The following is a 20,119-nucleotide window of genomic DNA, read 5'->3' on the forward strand; positions in this document are numbered from 1 at the left end:
CTGGACAATGAAATTAACCAAATTATGTTATGTGCATGTATGAATAGAATATATAACAATTAAGCCCACTATAAGGTACAATTATAATGCACCAATAAAAATGATCTTGAAAAAAAAGCATGAAGAAGGATAAATTTAGTTCTAAAACAAGAGGTGATGATATAAATCTGGAATCTATTCTAGCTAGAGCTTGTAAGATTCTGATCCATAGTGAAAAACTAAGGCATTCTAATTCTAATGATCATGGTACTTTTTTTGTTTAAAAAGCCCATTAGTTATTGTGTGTGTATGTGTGTATGTATGTGTTTTTTTTTTTTTTTTTCAGGGCCCAGGACTGAACTCAGGGCCTTGAACATGCTAGGCAAGTGTTAAAATCCTTAAGCTAAATCCTCAACTCCTTTATTATGTATTTTGATAAATTCAATAAGGGATAAATTATAAAACAGCTAAAGCAGGGTGGGGATGATACTGAAAAATCTTGCTTAAAAATCACTTTCTGGGGATGTGGCTCAGTGGGAGAGTGCTTACCTAGTATGCATGAGGCCCCCAAGTTCAATGTCCAGAACAACAACAACAAAAAGTTACTTTCTGGTTTCTCAGGGTTGCACTGTTTAATTAATGCCAACTGTAATAAATACCTGAACAAGTTTGTCAATTCCCAGTGCTCTGTCTAGTTCAGCAAGCTCAGTTTCATCTTTGCCACTGAGGAAGGACACCAGTTGTTCCAGAAGAGCCTTCTCATCATTTCTTCCTTCTACTGTTGTTGGTGGACAGAGAAGCTCATCTAATTGTGAACTGATACACTGGCTGCAGAATCAAAAGATTTAAGAAAGTTTCAAAATGAAACAGCAAAAAATTATTCAATATTATGAATGCAAATACACACATATAGGTACAAATCTGGTTCTAGAAAATTTTCTGTTGAAATGCTTGGCAATAAATTCTAATGCGATAAAATGTTCCATGCTTAATGTACAGAAATTAAAAGAACATCAGTATATACAGCTTGAATACATTTCATTCTTTTGTCAATCATCAAATTTTGTTTCTATATTCTTCATATTAGCTTACGGAAATGTCCTGAAAAAGGGAACAAACATAATTAAGGGAAAATAATTTTCAACAAAAGTAAAAAAATAAAAATAAGATAAAAACTCAGAAAAATCATTTGGCCTATACTCAGATTTATTTACTTATTCTATATCATCAATTATTAATAACTGAAGTATAATCAAAACAAATATTATTTTACTTTCAAATATGATCAAATCATGCCAGACACGGTGGTGCATTCCTATAATCCCAGTGGCTTGGGAGGCTAAGGCAGGAGGATCGTGAGTTCAAAGCCAGCCTCAGCAAAAGTGAGAAACTAAGCAACTCCGTGTGACCCTGCTTCTAAATAAAATACAAAATAGGGCTGAGGATGTGGCTCAATGATTAAGTGCCACTGAATTTAATCCCTGGTTTTGCTTCCCCAAAAGATGATCAAATCCTATTGACAGCATGACACAATTAACATATATGAAAGAAATCAAACTAGAAAAATGAAACATGGTAGGCATGAAGCAACAAAACAAACTGTTGATTTGTAGAAAATATGCATCTAATCCAAAGTGATATCAACTTAGAAACATACAGAAAATTAATATATGTAGAAATATAGAAAAAATAAAACTTAGAAAAATATAGAAAATAATACTAATTCTAATTACACTAATATAATAATATAAGAACTCTTTCTGTGGGAAAGTGATGACCCTTTGATAATATATGTTAAAGGAAAAAGAACAGCCAGTGTATCAGTTTATAATGGGAACCCAGTCCAAGTTAAAGTTCTAAACCACACTCAATGCTATTTAGTCTCCTTTTGGTTGCCATGTATGAGACATACTCTGTGCTAAGGAATACAGCTGCCTATGTGGATTAAGAAATTAAATTCTAATCAGAGTACTAAATAGACGTAGAAAGTACTTTCCTTCCTTATGCCTTTAAACAAAGAGAAATTTTAGACAAAATAATTACATGACTAAAAGCTTAAGGGCAATATAATTGTTGTGCTGAGGCCAATTCATCCACAGGTCCCAAGAATATTACAGTAATCAAAACAAAGGAGTATAGATGAAATACAAAACAACAGTTGTATACCATGTCCATCCATTGGTGATTACAATGTACACTACCCTTCTGTCATGTAGTAAATTAATCTGCTTGATTCTGTATTCCCTCACCCTTTCTTTTCTCCCTTAAACATTTATATCAATGTATAACTCACAAAATACAATGTAAACACGAATTCAATTTGGGAATAGTAGTTCTTGGCTTAGAGGTTGGTATTTGATACTTTATAAAATATATTACTTACTCTTCTGCTTTATTCTGATTAATAGCTGTCACAGCATTATTTGCCCATGGAATCTGGTCACCTGTTCCTGGTTGTCCAAACTGGTTATCAATTGCTTCCAATTCCAGTTCAGGCAATCCTGATTGAAGAAGAAAAGGTCATTGTCACAATAAAAGATAAAAATGACAATATTTTCAAAATACATTGTGTAATTGTGAGATTTTTTTCCCTATAAAATATTACTTCAATGACAGGTTACTTACTCAGAAACATAAATTATCCAGAATGTAGCTATATATAAAAGTAAATGAGAAAGTGAGAAAATATTTCTCAGTAAAAGAAAATATATAATGTTGTGAACATCCAATAAAAAAAAAAAAAGAAAAAAAAAAAAAGAAAATATAGAATTGAGTTTGTACATAAGTTGATATCACCATAGGAGAATCAAGAACTTTGTCAGAAATTATTTATTTTAAAAGTAAATTTAAAAGTAAATAATTTCATTTAACTACTTTTTCAATCTATTGCATATTACACTACACTGTATGTAGAGAGAGTGTCATCACCATGAAATGAGAACTACGAGCAAAAGATAAAATGCAGTCAATAAAAGGTAGAAATAGAAACTATAGGGTATGGCAGTTTGAGGCTATTGAGCAAATGAACAAAGCTCTAATTGTTACCCTAAGAAGATAGCTGTATAATTATGGTATAACAACTCAGGCTTATAATGATACTCACGTGAAGAAAGGTTGGACTATGTTTTGTAACTGAAGAAAACAGTGTATACATTTTAGGAATTTTTTTCTTTAGAAATTTTTGGAAAAATTTATGATTACCTCTTAACTATTAATAGTGGAAAAAATCATAACCTGAATTTAGAAATTTAGAGACTGATTAATGAATTATGGTATACCTATTGATAATATATGTTGAAGAAAAAAGAAAAAGCATATTCTAAGACATTATGTTCAGGATGAATCTATCTTTATAAACTACTTCATATATGTTAATAGAAAAAATTCTGGGAAGCTCTTTCTATTTTCTCCTTGGTCCATTTCAGGCAATAGGAGTAAGGATTATTTTTCTTTTTACAACAGTTATTTATAATTTCCCATATGAATCTATGTTAACTGGTCATTGTTATGGGTTAAACCATGTCCCTCCAAATTCATATGTAAATCCTAATATCTTGTCCCTCAAGATGTGACTATTTGGAGACAGGGTCTTTAAAGAAGCAATTCATTTTAAATGGATCATTACAGCCCAATCCATGACCAGACTCTTTATAAGAAGATTAGAACACAGCCTAGAGAGAAAGCAGTCATCTCCAGGCCAAAGAGAGGCTTCAGAAGAAAACAAACCCGTTACAACTTCCAGCCTCCAGAATTGCAAGAATATAAACTTCTGTTGTTTAAGTCTCCAGTCTATGTATTTCTTTATAGCAGTCCTAGGTAAATAATGCAATTTTTAAGCTAAAAGCGTTTTGAGTTTGTTATTGTCTTTGAGGTGCTAGGGATCCAACCCAGAGCTGAATGCAAGATTGGCAAGTACTGTATTGCTGAGTTACACCTCCAGTCTAGCTTAGAGTTTCAAGAGAAGAGTTATGTAGAATTTTTAATTCTAGTGAATAAGAAATAAGTAGATTTAAGGATATCTGAAAAAAGTATGCAAAACACATTAAGCTCACTTTTATGTGAAATACACGTAATATTTAGTATAAATAAAAATCCCTACAAACACATTCACTTTATTTTTTTTTTTAGTTGTAGACGGACACAATACTTTTATTTTATTTATCTTTAAAATTTTTTTTTAAATTGTTGATAGGTCTTTATTTTATTTATTTATATGTGGTGCTCAGAATCAAACCCAGGGCCTCACACATGCCAGGCAAGTGCGCTACCTCTGAGCCATAGCCCCAGCCTCTTCTTTATTTATCTTTATATGGTGCTGAGGATCAAACCCAGGGCCTCACATGTGCTAGGCAAGCACCCCACCACTGAGCTACAACCCCAGTCCTACATTCACTTTTTTTTTTTTAAAGAGAGAGTGAGAGGAGAGAGAGAGAGGAGAGAGAGAGAGAGAGAGAGAGAGAGAGAGAGAGAGAGAATTTTTAATATTTATTTTTTAGTTCTCGGCGGACACAACATCTTTGTTGGTATGTGGTGCTGAGGATCGAACCCGCGCCGCACGCATGCCAGGCGAGCGCGCTACCGCTTGAGCCACATCCCCAGCCCCTACATTCACTTTTAAATGAACATAATTATGGCTTTCAATTAAACTGATTTCTATGATAACAAATACTAGAGAAATCAAATTCTGTAAGGATGTTGAAAAATACAACAAACAAAAATAATCAAACTAAAACAATGACCATGGTGATGGAAATTAAATCACTTAATTCCTATCATTATCTTAATTAGGAAACTGGTCAGAGATTATCTAAAGTTGTCCCATTGCTCTGATCCACATATTAACTCCTCAATCTTCCTAATCTCCTTAAGAAATCTAACTTATATTAAGTGCATGCACACATATAAAACAATAGATCCCACTGTTATAACAGGGCATTTATAAGTCTTGATGGGAAATGTTACGAACTTAGATAAAATATTTCTAAAACAGGATTAATATGCTAAATTTGATGTGCAGTAGGCAAACAAATAATCATAACAAAAAACTAAAATCAACCAACAAAACAAACCAAACCAATTAAGCTTTGATTCAATTAAAAGTTTTGTTTTTGTTTTTGCATAGGCTGTTTAAAAGAAGTTGGTTTTTATTCTTGCACTAATTTCAAACTTTTGGACTTCCTTTAGAAAATGCCTTCTATAAAAAATTTGAGGGTTTGATGGCATTAATGAGGAAATACACAAGTTATTTCTTTGTCCTTGGAATACATCTCCTAGTTTGGGTCATGATTGTGTTTCTACTACAAATATGAATAAGTATGTATACATGTAAAAAAAAAGCCCAGTAATTTTTGCAAGAGAGGCAGCTGAAATAGGGGTAGAAAAGAAGCCCTTAGGGATCTTTCATCGGGTAATTAACATTCGTTGTTGCTATTATTATTTTTTGAGTTGAGGTCTCACTTATGTTCCCAGGCTGTACTCAATTGCCTCAGCCTCCCCAGTATGGGGCTAGAGTAGCATGCACACCTGATATTATCTGTTATCATAAAATGCTCAACATTATATTTTCTCAATTTAAAATCTGGCTAAAAGGAAAATTTTATATCCCCATTAGCCATACTGAACCCAGAAAAAATTATTTTATCAAATAGTTTAAAAATTTTCTGTACACCAAGTAGACGGCATTGTCTTAACCAGGAGGGTGGCTTTTGTACATTCTATGCCTCGGTTGATGCAGTTATTTATTGATTTTCATGTTCGCAGTTAATTTTCTTCAGCTGTTGAAAAGGAATTTTCTGGCTCAGTTTTGTGCTAGTTTTGGCAACTATCTGTGCACAGTACTTACAGTGTTTTATTTTTTTTTTTTAAATAGCATGTAGACAAAGAGTCTCTAATAAAAAATTCTCTAAATTGGTAAGATAAAAACCCAAGAACACAATTGATAAATGTCAAAGAAGCCACATAAAACAACTTAATTCATAATAAAAGAAATATCATTAAAAGTATCTCACTACCCTGAGATACTTGAGAAAAAACATATCAACTGATAAAGTTGAGAAAATGCACAATTAGAAGTACTGAGAAGGATATATGGAAATAGAAATATTAACTACCAGTTAATATAATCTGAGAAGGGCCACTGGGGAGTATGTATGTATATGTATATATGTATGTATGTATGTATATATGTATGTATCTATCTTTGACTCAGATATTCTATTAAGAACTTCATTTTGAGATATATACTCAGGAGTGGTAAATTATCTCTATAAGGTAACTCATTATATCCTTAATGATAAGCAAAAGGTGCTTATCATTAGGCAACTAGTTAAGTAAAGTTAAGTTACCTTCTGGTGTAGGAAATAAGGACAAGCTATAAAAATAATAAAGAACTTCTTTTCATGCTGGTATACAATGGTAGCCAAGTGAAGGGGTCTAAGATACAGAACACTGAATGTATAGTATGACACTATCGGTATAAAAAAGGGAAGTCTGTGCATGTTATACATTTCTTTTACAGAGAAAACATAATATAGCTCTTAGAATGAAGAGACTTTTAATTTATTTTTTTTTAAGTTTTAAATTTGCTCTAGTTAGTTACACATGACAGTAGAATGCATTTTGACATTGTACACAAATGGAACACAACTTCTCCTTCCTCTTGCTGTGAATGGTGCAGAGTCACACCAGTAATGTAATCATACATGTATATAGGGTAATAATGTCTGTCTCATTCTACTGTCCTTCCCATCCCCACTGCCCCATTCTCCCCTCTATACCATCCAAAGTTCATGAAGAGACTTTTTTTTTGAGAGAGAATCTTTCAATCTTTATTTATTTATTTATTTATTTTAGTTTTCAGTGGACACAACATCTTCACTCCATTCCTATGTGGGGCTAAGGATCGAACCCAGCGCCCTGCGCATGCCAGGCGAACGCACCACCGCTTGAGCCACATCCCCAGCCCCATGAAGAGACTTTTCATTACACATTTCTTTGGTGTTGTTTTGAATGCAGAAGACTGTATCTTTTTATTATTATTATTATTATTTTTATGTGGTGCTAAGGATTGAACCCAGTGCCTCACACATTCGAGGCAGGCATTCTATCACTGAGCTATGGCCCCAGCTCCAGAAGCCTGTATCTTAATTACTTAACACACACACACACACACACACACACACACACACACAACGTAACCTCAAAACTTATCTTTATCTTTACAGCTACATGATTTTTTTTTCTTTTTTTGTTGTGCTGGGGATTGAACCCAGAGCATTGTGCATGAGAGGTAAGCACTCTACCAACTGAGCTATATCCCCAGCCATAACTTACAAAATTTTTAATATACTACATATTAATAGGATTTAAAAAAATAATCATCCCAGAATGTGTGTGTTCAAACAACAAAAAATACCAACTGAGGAGGTTTTTCACTTGCTTTAGTGATGTTAATCCTCAAATATTTTTAGAATCTTCAGGAATGATCTTAACTAGTCCACAAGTCCTTCAAGAAAATAAATCTCACAAGTTTAATTTTAAACTTGTGATTTTGATTAAAAAAAATTATTACTCTTTTTTGATCAACAAATTTGGTTCTAAATAACTGGAAATTTTCAACAATCAAATCCACCCTTAAAGAACAAGAACTTGGAGACAGTCAAAAGAACAGTGCCATGGTTTTGGAGGTACTGCCAAAGAGGCAAGCTGTACACATTTTGATCAACAATACTCTCTTATAAGATGTCTATGCTGAAAAACCAATACTGTGTTGGCTGTGCTCTTATACCTCAATCTGCCTGGGATTTATATGTGCAAACTGTTTAAACCACTTGGTCACACCGCATGAGCATGTACATGCACATATAAATCTCAGGAAGACTGAGATTTAAATCCTTGTCTACATATATTAATTGTGTAACTCTGAGCAAGCTTTTGTGTGTGTGTGTGTGTGTGGGGGGTGTTTTCCTTTTCATTCTCTGAATCATAGTTTTCTCATATGTACAGAAACCCAAGGAAATTTTCTAGTTCAATGTGATGGATTTATTACCTATATCTTTTCTTCCAAAAATATCACTGAAATAAACAAAAGAAAAAGAGGGAAAAAATCCACAGCTAAAAGAAAGGCAAAAGAAATATCATGGCAGTAGAAAGTGTTTGAATTTCTGAAAGTGAAGAATTTCTGAAAAATAAAGCCCAGCTAGAAACAAGCTCAGGGGAAAACTTCAACTGAACTATAAAACAGTAAAAAGAGGATTTTCCAGGATAGGTTTTTCCAGAAAAGTACCATAATAATTCCAAACTCAGTGTCATTCAAGTGAGTAAAGGAATAGGCCAAGGGTGATTGCTGGGATAATCAAAGGGCAACAGAAGAGCTGCCATCAGGACTCTGCTCAGAGTGCAGCTGACTCTGGTGTCTGCCCATGGGATCTAACTGGTGTATTTGTAACTTTGGGTGGGAGTTCTGCCCAGGAAATCTCCCAAAGTGGATGCTAGGGCTGCCCCAAGGGATTTCCCTACCACCAAAGCCCTATTCCCTTTCAACGACAGAGAAATGGGCTTCTCTAATCAGAACTTATATGTACTGCCAGGAGAAAAGGATTTCTCAGTTTAGCTAAAGAAATGTGCTAGCTACCAGCATTTTTTCATTCTAAGTGTTTTTTAGTATATATGGAGAGACATCAAAATTCAATAAACGTTCAAGAAAAGTCAATAGCAGGAAACATACAGCAAATTTAATATAGAAAGAAAATGAAGAAGAAAGGAATGATACAGAAAATGGATGAACCTTAGTAAATAAAATAAATATCATTATACAGATTAAAAAGTCTATTCCACTCATAAAAGTAATAATTCCTAAGAAAAAGAATTTCTAGAAAGTAAACACATGACAGCATGGTTAAAAGAACTCAAACAGATGGACTGAAGAGCAGAACTGATAGAGTTAAAGATTCAGTTTTGATCTGGGAAACGGGCCCAGAGTTTCTCTCAAAATACAGCACAAAATGGGAAGGAAAGGAAATGTATGAGAGATAAGACAGGTACTATGGCGGATAAAGTCTGGAGTTTTAACTGGTGTAGCTCAGATTTTGAAGTATGATGGTGGTTAATCTTGCAGGACATTTGCACTTGGCATAGTCCAACTTCTGACTGAAGACTAAAGTAAAGAAAGTGTTTGATTTTCCTGGGTGACACAAAGTCAAGACCTGGACCAACTGATACTAGACCCTGGTTCCAGTAACAGGTAGTGATGCACACGGTTTGGGGGTCAGAGGTGAACAGAGTTATAAGTGATTCTTCCTCTCTCCTTTATATGCTAGCATATTTTTTGTCCTTGTCTTCCTTTTTCTTTCTCCAGTACTTAATTCTTTTATCCTTTCTTGCACCTAACTTCCTTCCTTAGCCTTATGCCTTTTGAATTACTTTTTTCTTTCCAGTCTATAGCTAAACATTGTTAATTACCTGTCTGCATCTGTTGTCTTCCCCTTCACCTACCTCAATATCTTCCTCTCTATGCTTTTAGGCTTTACATACTTATCAGCATAAAGTATAACAGAGTCTAGCCTACTTACAGCTTTTTTATATGGAGCTCTATTCAAGAGGGAAATTTCACACGAGAAAAGGACCATTTGCTTCAATAAAGGCTATTAAGAAAAAAACACCTCTTCGGCCTGCAGAGCCAACAGACACTTTCTATTTTTATTAACTTTTTAAAAAATCAAATTAACACATATATATGATGTTAAAAGTCAGAACCAAAAGGTCCATAACAAATAAAACCAGTCTTCTGCCTTACACCTTTCCATCCCTTACTTACCAACCTCTCAACTGAGGCAACCACTCACAACTTGTGCCTGTTTTCTTTGGTATTTGCTTACTTATTTCTAAACCTGCAAATGCCTCTACATTTAAAAAATATTTTTATTAGTTGTTTGTGGACCTTTATTTTATTTACTTATTTATATGTGGTACTAAGAATCAAACCCAGTGCCTCGCACATGCTAGACAAGCGCTCTACCACTGAGCCACAACCCCAGCCTGTGCTACTACTTTTTGATAGCTCCATTTAGATGGACTGACTTCCCATCATGATAGACAAGGCCTTTGATCTCCCATACTTACCTCCTTGATATTATTCTTATTTCACAACCCTCTGTCTTACAGACTATACTTATAAGTAATATAAATACTCCCAAGTTTTTGTTTGCTTGTTTTTTAAGTGGTCTTAGCTATTCCAAGACCTCTGCATTCCCACATAAAATTTAGAAAAAGCCTATCAGTTTCTACTAAAATGCACACTGATATTTTTATTGGTATTACATTAAAACTATATGGGTCAATTTTGGAATAACTGACAGCAATACTGAATCTTAATTCATGAATATAATCTCTCTCCGCATTTACTTATCCACTCTCAACCCTATAATTTTTCAGTGTAGAGTGTTGCATATATTATTCTTTCTAAAATTTATGCCTTAATTTTTTTTGTAAATTGTTTTTTCCTATATCATTATCCAACTATATGCAGCTGGTACACAGAAGACAGATGACTTTTTTTTTAAGTTGAGTGTACATCTTGAGACCCTGTTAAGTTCACTGAATATTTCAAGTAGCTCTTTTTAAAGATTTTTGACATATAGAATCAGGACTCTTATAGAATACTTTTCTATTGACAATATGCATCTTTAACTTTTAGCAGCCTAGCCTCAAATATTATACTATGCTATATAAAACAGAATAGTCTCAAATTTCTTCTGTCCCATCTGTTCTAATACTGTCAGACATTTTACTTATTTTTGCTTTAAACAGTTATCTTTTACATTTAAGGAAACTAACAAGTTTATTAAACAAGAAATTTTCAATTAATTACACTTTTACTATTACTCTATCTGATGCTTTTCCCAACTTTACGTAGATGAGTTTCTACCTGGATTTATTTCCTTTTAGCCTGGAGAGTAGTATGGTCTGCTGGTGATAAACTTCCTCAGCTTGGTTTGAACACATCCTATTTCACCTGTATTTCTGAATGATACCAGATATAGGAAGTCAGTTGTTTCCTCATCTTTGTTCATCTTATATAATTTTTACATCTTTTTTAAATTAAAAAAATTTTTTTTTGCAGTACTGAATATTGATCCTAGGGCACTTTGCCATTGATCTATGTCCCTAGTCCTTTTTATTTTTTGAAATTGGGTCTCCTTCAGTTGCCTATGCTGGCTTTCAACTTGTAATCTTCCTGGTTCAGCCTCCCAAGTCTCTGGGATTATAAGTATGCACTGTCTGACTTTCATTTTTATATCTCTTTTCATCTTCGTTTCATTTAAGTAATATAAATACTCCCAAGTTATAGAAGTCAATAGTTTTCTATTGTTTATATATCATGATGTGTCAATTTTCTTTGGTTATTTTTACAATTTTTGTTTTATCATGGGTTTAAAATTTCTGGTTAGGTGATTTGACTAGATTATGCCATAGAGTAGTTCTATTATTTTATTTAGGGTTCCTTAAACTTCTTGGATCTTTTGGTTTATAGTTTTTCACACATTTGTAAGCATTTTGACCATGGTTTTTTTTTTTGAAGTTTTTTCTGTTTCCCTTTTCTTCTTTGATCATGTGTACTATATGACAAATGTCAGATTGCTTGATTATTGTTCCACACACAACTGATGTTCTCTATATTTTTTTGGCATTTTCTATCCATCAATTTGAATAGTTTATATTACTGTGTCTTCAAAAACTGCCATTTTTCCTCCACACTGTCTAATATAATTGCTGTAAAACCTACCCAATAACATTTCATTTCACATATAGCAATTTTCAGCTTTACCACTTCCTATTGTGCATTTTTTTGGTAGTCTACATCTCTTTCCTCATTATCTTCACATTTTCTTTTAAATCCTTCAACATATTATATTATTCTAATGTTAAAATATTATTTTAAGGGGCTGGGGTTGTGGCTCAGCAGTAGAGCACTCGCCTAGTCCATGAGAGGCGCTGGGTTTGATCCTCAGAACCACATAAAAATAAATAAAATAAAGGCATGTGTCCCAACAACAATTAAAAAAAATTTTAAAAAAATATTATTTTAACATTTCTGTTAATTCTAACATCTCTATCATTTCTGGGACTGTTTCTATTAACTTATTTTTCTCCTGATTTGGGGTCAGGTTCTTGTTACTTCTATTAATTTTTTAAAATTTATATATGACAGCAGAATGCATTACAATTCTTTTTTTAAAATTTTTTAATATTTATTTTTCAGTTTTTCGGTAGACCAACATCTTTATTTTATTTTATTTTTTTATTGATTATTCAAAACATTACAGAGCTCATTGATATATCATCTTTCATACATTAGACTCAACTGGGTTTTGAACTCCCATTTTTACCCCAAACACAGATTGCAGAATCACATCTGTTACATACTCACATTATTGCATAATGGCATATTAGTGACTGTTGTATTCTGCTACCTTTCCTATCCCCTACTATCCCCCCTCCCCTCCCCTCCCCTCCCATCTTCCCTCTCTACCTCCCCTGCTGTTGTTCAATTCTCTCCCCTTTTTTCCCCCTCCCCCTTGCCCCTCATAACCTCTTATAATTTTGTGTATCATTGAAGGTCTCCTACAATTTCCATATGCTTTCCCTTCTCTCTCCCTTTCTCTCCCCCCATTCATCTTTGTTTACTGTTAGTCTTTTCCTCATGCTCTTCCTTCCTGTTCTGTTCTTAGTTGCTCTCTTTATATCAAAGAAGACATTTGGCATTTGTTTCTTACTACACATATAGAGCATAATTTTTCATATCTCTGGTTGTATACACAGTATATGCACACCAATTAGTGTCTTTATACCTGCTTTGGATAATAATTATCATTACATTTCACCATCATTAATAACCCCAGGCCCCCTCCCTTCCCCTCCAACCCCTCTGCCCTATCTAGAGTTTGTCTATTCCTCCCATGCTCCCGCTCCCTATCCCACTATGAATTAGTCTCCCTATATCAAAGAAAATATTCGGCATTTGGTTTTTTGGGATTGGCTAACTTCACTTAGCATTATCTTCTCTACTCCATCCATTAACCTGCAAATGCCATGATTTTATTCTCTTTTATTGCTGAGTAATATTCCATTGTATACATACGCCACATTTCTTTTATCCATTCCTCTATTGAAGGGCATATAGGTTGGTTCTACAGTTGAGCTATTGTGAACTGTGCTGCTATAAACATGGATGTGGCTATGTCCCTGTAGTATGCTGTTTTTAAGTTCGGGTATAGACTGAAGAGAGGGATAGCTGGGTCAAATGGTGGTTCCATTCCCAATTTTCCAAGAAATCTCCATACTGTTTTCCATATTGGCTGCACCAATTTGCAGTCCCACCAGCAATGTATGAGTGCACCTTTTCCCCCACATCCTTGCCAACACTTATTGTTGTTTGTATGCATAATAGCTGCCATTCTGACTGGAGTGAGATGAAATCTTAAAGTAGTTTTGACTTGCATTTCTCTAATTGCTAGTGATGATGAACATTTCTTCATGTATTTGTTGAATGATTGTACATCATCTTCTGAGAAGTGTTTCTTCATGTCCTTGGCCCATTTATTAATTGGGTTATTTGTTTTTTTGGTGTTTAGCTTTTTGAGTTCTTTATATACCCTAGAGATCAGTGCTCTATCTGATGTGTGAGGGGTAAAGACTTGCTCCCAAGATGTAGGCTCTCTATTCACCTCATATTGTTTCTTTTGCTGTGAAGAAACTTTCCAGTTTGAGTCCATCCCATTTATTGATTATTGATTTTAATTCTTGCACCACAGGAGTCTTATTAAGGAATCTGGCACCAAAACAGACTGGTAGACCAATGCCAATTGTACAGAATAGAGGACACAGAAACTAACCCACAAAATCACAATTATCTTAAATTAGACAAAGGTGCCAAGAACATGCATTGGAGAAAAGATAGTCTCTTCAACAAATCGTGCCGAGAAAACTGGAAATCCTTATGCAACGAAATGAAATTAAACCCCTATTTCTCACCATGCAAACTCAACTCAAAATGGATCAAGGACTTAGGAATACAACCAGAGACCCTGCATCTAATAGAAGAAAAGGCTTTATTAATTTTTTATTTGATTCTGGAGATTAGGAATATTACATTGTTGGGAGTGAAATTTGGTGTCCTCTTTAAAAGTGACAGAATATCGGGGCTGGGGATGTGGCTCAAGCGATAGTGTGCTCGCCTGGCATGCGTGTGGCCCGGGTTCGATCCTCAGCACCACATCCCAACAAAGATGTTGTGTCCACCGAAAACTAAAAAATAAATATTAAAAATTTCTCTCTCTCTCTCTCTCTCAAAAAAAAAGTGATAGAATATCATTCTGTCAGGTATTTCACTTGTACATCAGCTTGAACCTTTTTTTTTTTCATCTTTTTTTTTTTTTTAAGAGAGAGTGAGAGAGGGGAGAGAGAGACAGAGAGAGAGAGAGAATTTTTAATATCTATTTTTTAGTTCTCGGCGGACACAACATCTTTGTTGGTATGTGGTGCTGAGGATCGAACCCGGGCCGCACGCATGCCAGGCAAGTGCGCTACCGCTTGAGCCACATCCCCAGCCCTAGCTTGAACCTTTTGAGGGTTGTTTTTTTTTTAAATTTCTAAGAGAAAGTCTAGAGTAAACTTAATCTTAAGGAGAGGCCTTTTAATTTTTCTTCCAAATGCCCCAGATGTTCAGAAAGGTCTACCTACTCTGATTTAACTTTAACACCTTCCAATTATATGTAAGTTCTGATAATTGTTCAGTTTACAGCTTCCTGATAGTTGTTTTTTCCTCAGAAACTATTTTCTGTCCCCATCTGATGGAGCACATACCAAACACATGCATAGTGCACAATACAGCCATAGCTTTTCTCAGTTTTACTGTCTCACATTTTCCTCGTAGTTTTTTTATTATGGACATCTAATTTCTTGGTCCTTTTTTCCCTTCCTATGTTATTCATGGGTAATATATCTTTATCTTTCCAAAGACTTTAATAGTGTTTTGTTGTTGTTTTCAGTTCATGCACTTATTGTACATTTCCACAACATACTTTGTTTCTTTTGCACTCTTTGAAGTTGTGGACTTTCCTCAAAATCCTAATGATCCTTGGCTGTGCCTGTTTTTTGCAGTGCTCTATAACTGCCTGGGAGGGCTTGGTGCAAGGCTGGTCTCTTCCGGTAGCCTTCATTGTTGGACAATTAGATGGCAAGATGGCTTTTGCTTAGAGTGCAAAAGGGATCACCCCTTATATATCTATATCCAGACATTTAGTGACTATATAGTGTCTCCTGAGAAAACATGTTCAGTCTTGTTATGGTTTGGATGTGAAGTGTACCCCAAAAGCTCACGTGTGAAACAATGCAAGAAGGTTCACAGGAGAAACGATTGGGTTCTAAGAGTCTTGACCCAATCAGTGAATTAATCCCCTGATAGGAATTAACTGTGTGGTAAATGAAGTGGAGGGTGTGGCTGGAGAAGGTGGGAATTGGGGGGCGTGGCTTTGGGGTATATTTGTATCTGGCGGGTAGAGTCTCTTTACTTTCTGATCATCATATGAGATGTTTTCCTCTGCCACACTCTTCAGCCATGATGAAGCTGGCTGCATATGGACTGAGACCTCTGAAACCATGAGCCCTTAAATAAATTTTTCCTCTTCTACAATTGTTCTGGTCTGGTCTTTAAGTTACAGCAGCAAAAAAAGCTGACCACAACAAGTTTCTCATACTTAATGGGGAAGGGAGCAAGGAATCTAAATCAATTAGTATGCAGACTTCCATTTTATCTATTTTCAGTACTTATCTGTTTCCCTAGTTGTGCCTGCTATCCCAGAGTCTGCAGCTTCTCTGTTTCAATTAGAAGAAACTGTGTGTGTGTGTGTGTGTGTGTGTGTGTGTGGTGCTGGGGACTGAACCCAGGACCTTGTGCATGCTAGGCAAGCACTCTACCAACTGAGCTATATCCCCATCCCTAGAAGAAACTTTTGATCATTTTATCTAATTCTTATTTTGTGGATAAAGAGAGTAAGACTCAGAAAAGTCATTTTATCGATGTAACATTGTCAATAAATGGAGAATGTGATTCTTGAATCTAGGCTGCCGACTCCTGCTGTAATGTTCTGGTCAGCTAAAGCATGCTTCCAAAAATGTCATAGATGACTCAAAATTCTTTGCAGCTGTCTGGAAATCTTGATAAACTTTCAGGAATTGGGTCATGATAGTTAAAGCTCCAGTAAGATTGAAATAAATGAAAATCCACATCAGATCCCACTAGAGCGACAAGACGAAGGTAAGGAACCCTAATAAATTTTAAATTTTAGTTAGTTTCCTTCAGTTTCAAGGTTGCACAATAGTTTTATTCAACTTTGAAATCTGATGAGTGAAAAAAAAAATCAATGGGTAGACTATCAAAATATCTCTTAATTAGGAGAACACTAACCTGGGTTAGAATGATAGTGACATACTTTCATACAGTTGTCTCCTAAATAATATTCCACAGAAAACTCATTCTCCTGAGTAATATATACTACTTGAGAAAAAAAAAATTCCATAATCAAGAAAGCGTAGGCAATAGTAGGTTAAAGAAATCTAAACTGGTTTAATCCAGGACCTTTCAAAACTTTTAATAGGTAAGTAACACTTCAACAGGAAAATATATAGGACCTGCAGCTTTAGCCTGGGGTATTTTAGCACAGATCATTTTTTTTTACCCCTTGCAACTCATAAGACTAGTGTTCAAGGAGGATGTTCTGGGAAATGTGATCTGACCCACTATTATATTTCTGAATGTTGTGTTATGGAATGCTTTGGGTAAGAACATGAAATTGCTTAACAACAACTGTTCACCCTAACATCAATCATGAGAGGGTAGAGATTATGCTATTATTTAAAATATACATGAATTAAGTTCATGTCTAAATATAACTGTTTATTGTTTATAGATAAAGATACTTCATTCTTGATCCCTGCCACCCTCCCCCGCAAAAGTTTCTGCAACAACAGTGAGCAACAAAGTACTAATCCACATTATTGCTAAATATTTAAAACAAAGAGTTGTCCCCAACACATACTATTTAGCCTGGAAGTGGGTCTGGCAGTGGTGGACTGAAGTGAAGCTGGCAGGATCTCCGATTTGACAGTTACACTGGTGACTGTAGCATCCATCCTGTCTGTCTCACACAGGCCTGGCAGCTGTGCTGCCTTCTCCAGAGTGGGCAGTAACTGATCAAACTGCTCAAGGTCAGCTGTAAACTAAGAAGGGAACCAAAAGTTAACAAAAGTTAGAGAAAATACGCTTTACATTTTCACTTGAAACAATGTAGAAATAAAGTTGCTCCTCTGAACTCTACAAATTAAATGTGAGTATGTAAGACAGAGGAGATAATTAGAGCATTCTATCTATTCCACTGGGAAGAAAAAGAAACACTGGATGCTTACAATAATATACCACAGGATATAAGATAATATACATGTAGTATGTATTTAATGTCATTTGTTTATAAGAAAAGGATTGAACTAGAAAAAAACCGTCAAGAATACTATGTTTTAATGGCATTATGGGTTATTTCTTTTTCTGTCATAGTTTTCAAAATTTTGCAGAATGACCTACTTTACTTTTAGATACATTTAATTTAAAAGTTTGGGGAAATGTTTTAAAGTTAATAGCATATCATTCTTCAAAGATCTCAGAAAAGTTATTTCCCACTTAAGGATTTAATAGCTTAACAAACACCTTTTAGAATAGGGAGTCACTAATCTGCCGGAGGTAATATATAGAAGAAAACTGACCTTTTTTTACAAAATAATTATACCACGGTTTTTCTGAGATAATTAATTAATATAAAATATCTTTCTGTTTGGGTTTCATTATTTAATTCAATTAAATTTTTTTTCTTTCTAGATTCTAGAATTATATGTCTGTATTTTTAATGTCTTTTTTCAAAATTATATTTCTAAAGTTCAGACATATTGTCACATATAGCAGTTCACTCATTTTCATTGTTAAATAATATCCTATTGTTTGACTATGTCACAATATAATTATCCATTCTTCTGTGATGGATTTTTGAGTTGTTTCCAGCATTTGGCTAATACAAGTAAAGCTGCTATGAACATTTTTGAATATGTCTTCGTTACACATGTGCCAAAAGCACTACCTATAAAGGAAAAGATTGACAAATTCAATTATATTAAAATGAAGAACTTTATAAAAAAAAAAGACCATTATGAGAATGAGAAGGGCTGGGTTGTGGCTCAGCGGTACAGTATTTGCCTAGCATGTGCAAGGCCCTGGGTTCAATCCTCAACACCACATAAAAATAAATAAAACAAAGGTATTGTGTCCAAACTACAACTAAAAAATAAATATTTAAAAAAGAGAGAGAATAAAAAGATAAGCCACAGAACAGAGAAGGTATCTGCAAACATATAACCAAGAAATGTCTCACATCCAAAATACATAAGGAACACGTATAAAAGTCAATAAATAAAGAACAACAGATTAGAAATCATGGGCAAGAGACTAGACTAGGCAATTTACAAAAAAAAGATATCTGGGACTGGGGCTCAGTAGTAGCACACTTTCATTGCATGTGTGGGGCACTGGGTTCAATTCTCAGCACTGCATATAAATAAATAAAATAAAGGTCTATTAACAAATAGAAAAAATATTTTAAAAAATCCAACTAACCAATGACTATTTACCAGAGAAATACAAATTAAAACTATGAGCTACAATTGTTCATATCCTGGAAGGTTCAACTTAAAAGACTGATAATACCAGGCATTAGCAAGGACAAAGAACAACTAGATGGAATTCTCACTCACTAGAAAATGCGCAATTACCGGGCTGGGGTTGTGGCTCAGTGGCAGAGTGCTTGCCTTGCGCGTGTGAGGCACTGGGTTCGATCCTCAGCACCACATAAAAAATAAATAAACAAAATAAAGATACTGTGTCCATGTATAACTAAAACAATATATATTTTTAAAAAAAGAAAATGCACAATTACGTAACAGAAGAGATTGTCTGCATATCTTATGATCATGCAATTCTACTCCTAGTTATAAATTGGCAGAAATGCATGCATATGGGCACCAAAACAGATGTACCAGCACATTAGAACTACACAATGGCATTATTAAAATGTTACTTTTAAAATTTTTAAGTGTTTAAGGTTGTTTTTATGTTTTAAAAGAAAAACAATATTAGTTTCACTGTTCCAAGAAATACGAGACAGCTTTATCCTCAAAGAGCACACATATAAAGAAGTAGTAAAAATAGTGTTACTATAAATAGTAAACAGACAATACAAAGCTTTATGAGAGTAGAGAGAGGAAGGGGTTATTTGGGGAAAGCTTTAGAGAGATGCTATCAGATACAAGGTGGTTTGTGAAGGATTAGTAGAAGTTCAGCAGGCACAGAGAGAAGGGCAAGGCAGAAGATGCTTAGTGGAACATAGCTTAGCCTGAGGATGGCAAGGGCTTCTATATGCCTAGATTGTAGTATGCCTATGGAAGAGAGAGACTTTTGTGAGATGAGGGCAGAAAATCAAGCTGGTTCAAGAAACTGAAGGACCCAGGTAAGTGTGAATCTTGTTTCACAATGGAGAGTCTTGTTGGTAAATTGTTTTATAAATACATGCTATTTATTGTGTGTCACGTATTTCATGAGTGTCTCTATTCTGTCTCTAAATAATCTGAAAGCTCTTTGTGTGGAGGCATCATATACTTTTTTTCTTATATTCCTTTAAAGTTCATAAACAATTATTCAATACAGGAAACTACCTGTTTATTTTCATACTAGCCCCACTCCACCCTAAGCATGGGGACTCCTTATCTATATCAATTTATGAATTTTTAAAAATTTACTTCTGTTTCAGGGCATGTGATAGAAAGGCAATATTCTTCTACCCAGGATATTCAAGTCACTATCTCTGACAGGGAAGGTGGTTACAATCAGATTAGAACAAAGGCAGCCTGAGAAAATGCCTGAACAAGGTACCCTTGTCTAACTCCTTACATTTCTCTCCCACCTCATTTGTATCTGAGGTTTTCAAATTTAACTACACATTGGAGTTATCTGGATTGTGTCTTTAAAATGCAGATCCCTAGGTTC

The 20,119-nt window shown here is 34.6% G+C and overlaps 1 protein-coding gene across 7 annotated transcripts in view; it reads right to left on the minus strand.

The window, feature by feature from the left end:
• Nucleotides 1-20,119, minus strand: part of NCOA1 (nuclear receptor coactivator 1) — a 257,026-nt gene that overhangs the window by 37,402 nt on the left and 199,505 nt on the right. For all 7 annotated transcript variants that reach the window (XM_081265103.1, XM_081265100.1, XM_081265097.1 and 4 more), the window contains 3 exons: nucleotides 17,076-17,256; nucleotides 2,363-2,480; nucleotides 639-807 (listed from right to left, as the gene is read on the minus strand). In XM_081265103.1, coding sequence (XP_081121229.1) covers nucleotides 639-807; nucleotides 2,363-2,480; nucleotides 17,076-17,256 — 468 coding nt within the window. The remainder of the gene's footprint in view (nucleotides 1-638; nucleotides 808-2,362; nucleotides 2,481-17,075; nucleotides 17,257-20,119) is intronic.

The sequence above is a fragment of the Spermophilus citellus genome (assembly GCF_964194105.1).
Source record: "Spermophilus citellus genome assembly, chromosome: 13".
Taxonomy (NCBI): Eukaryota; Metazoa; Chordata; class Mammalia; order Rodentia; family Sciuridae; genus Spermophilus; species Spermophilus citellus.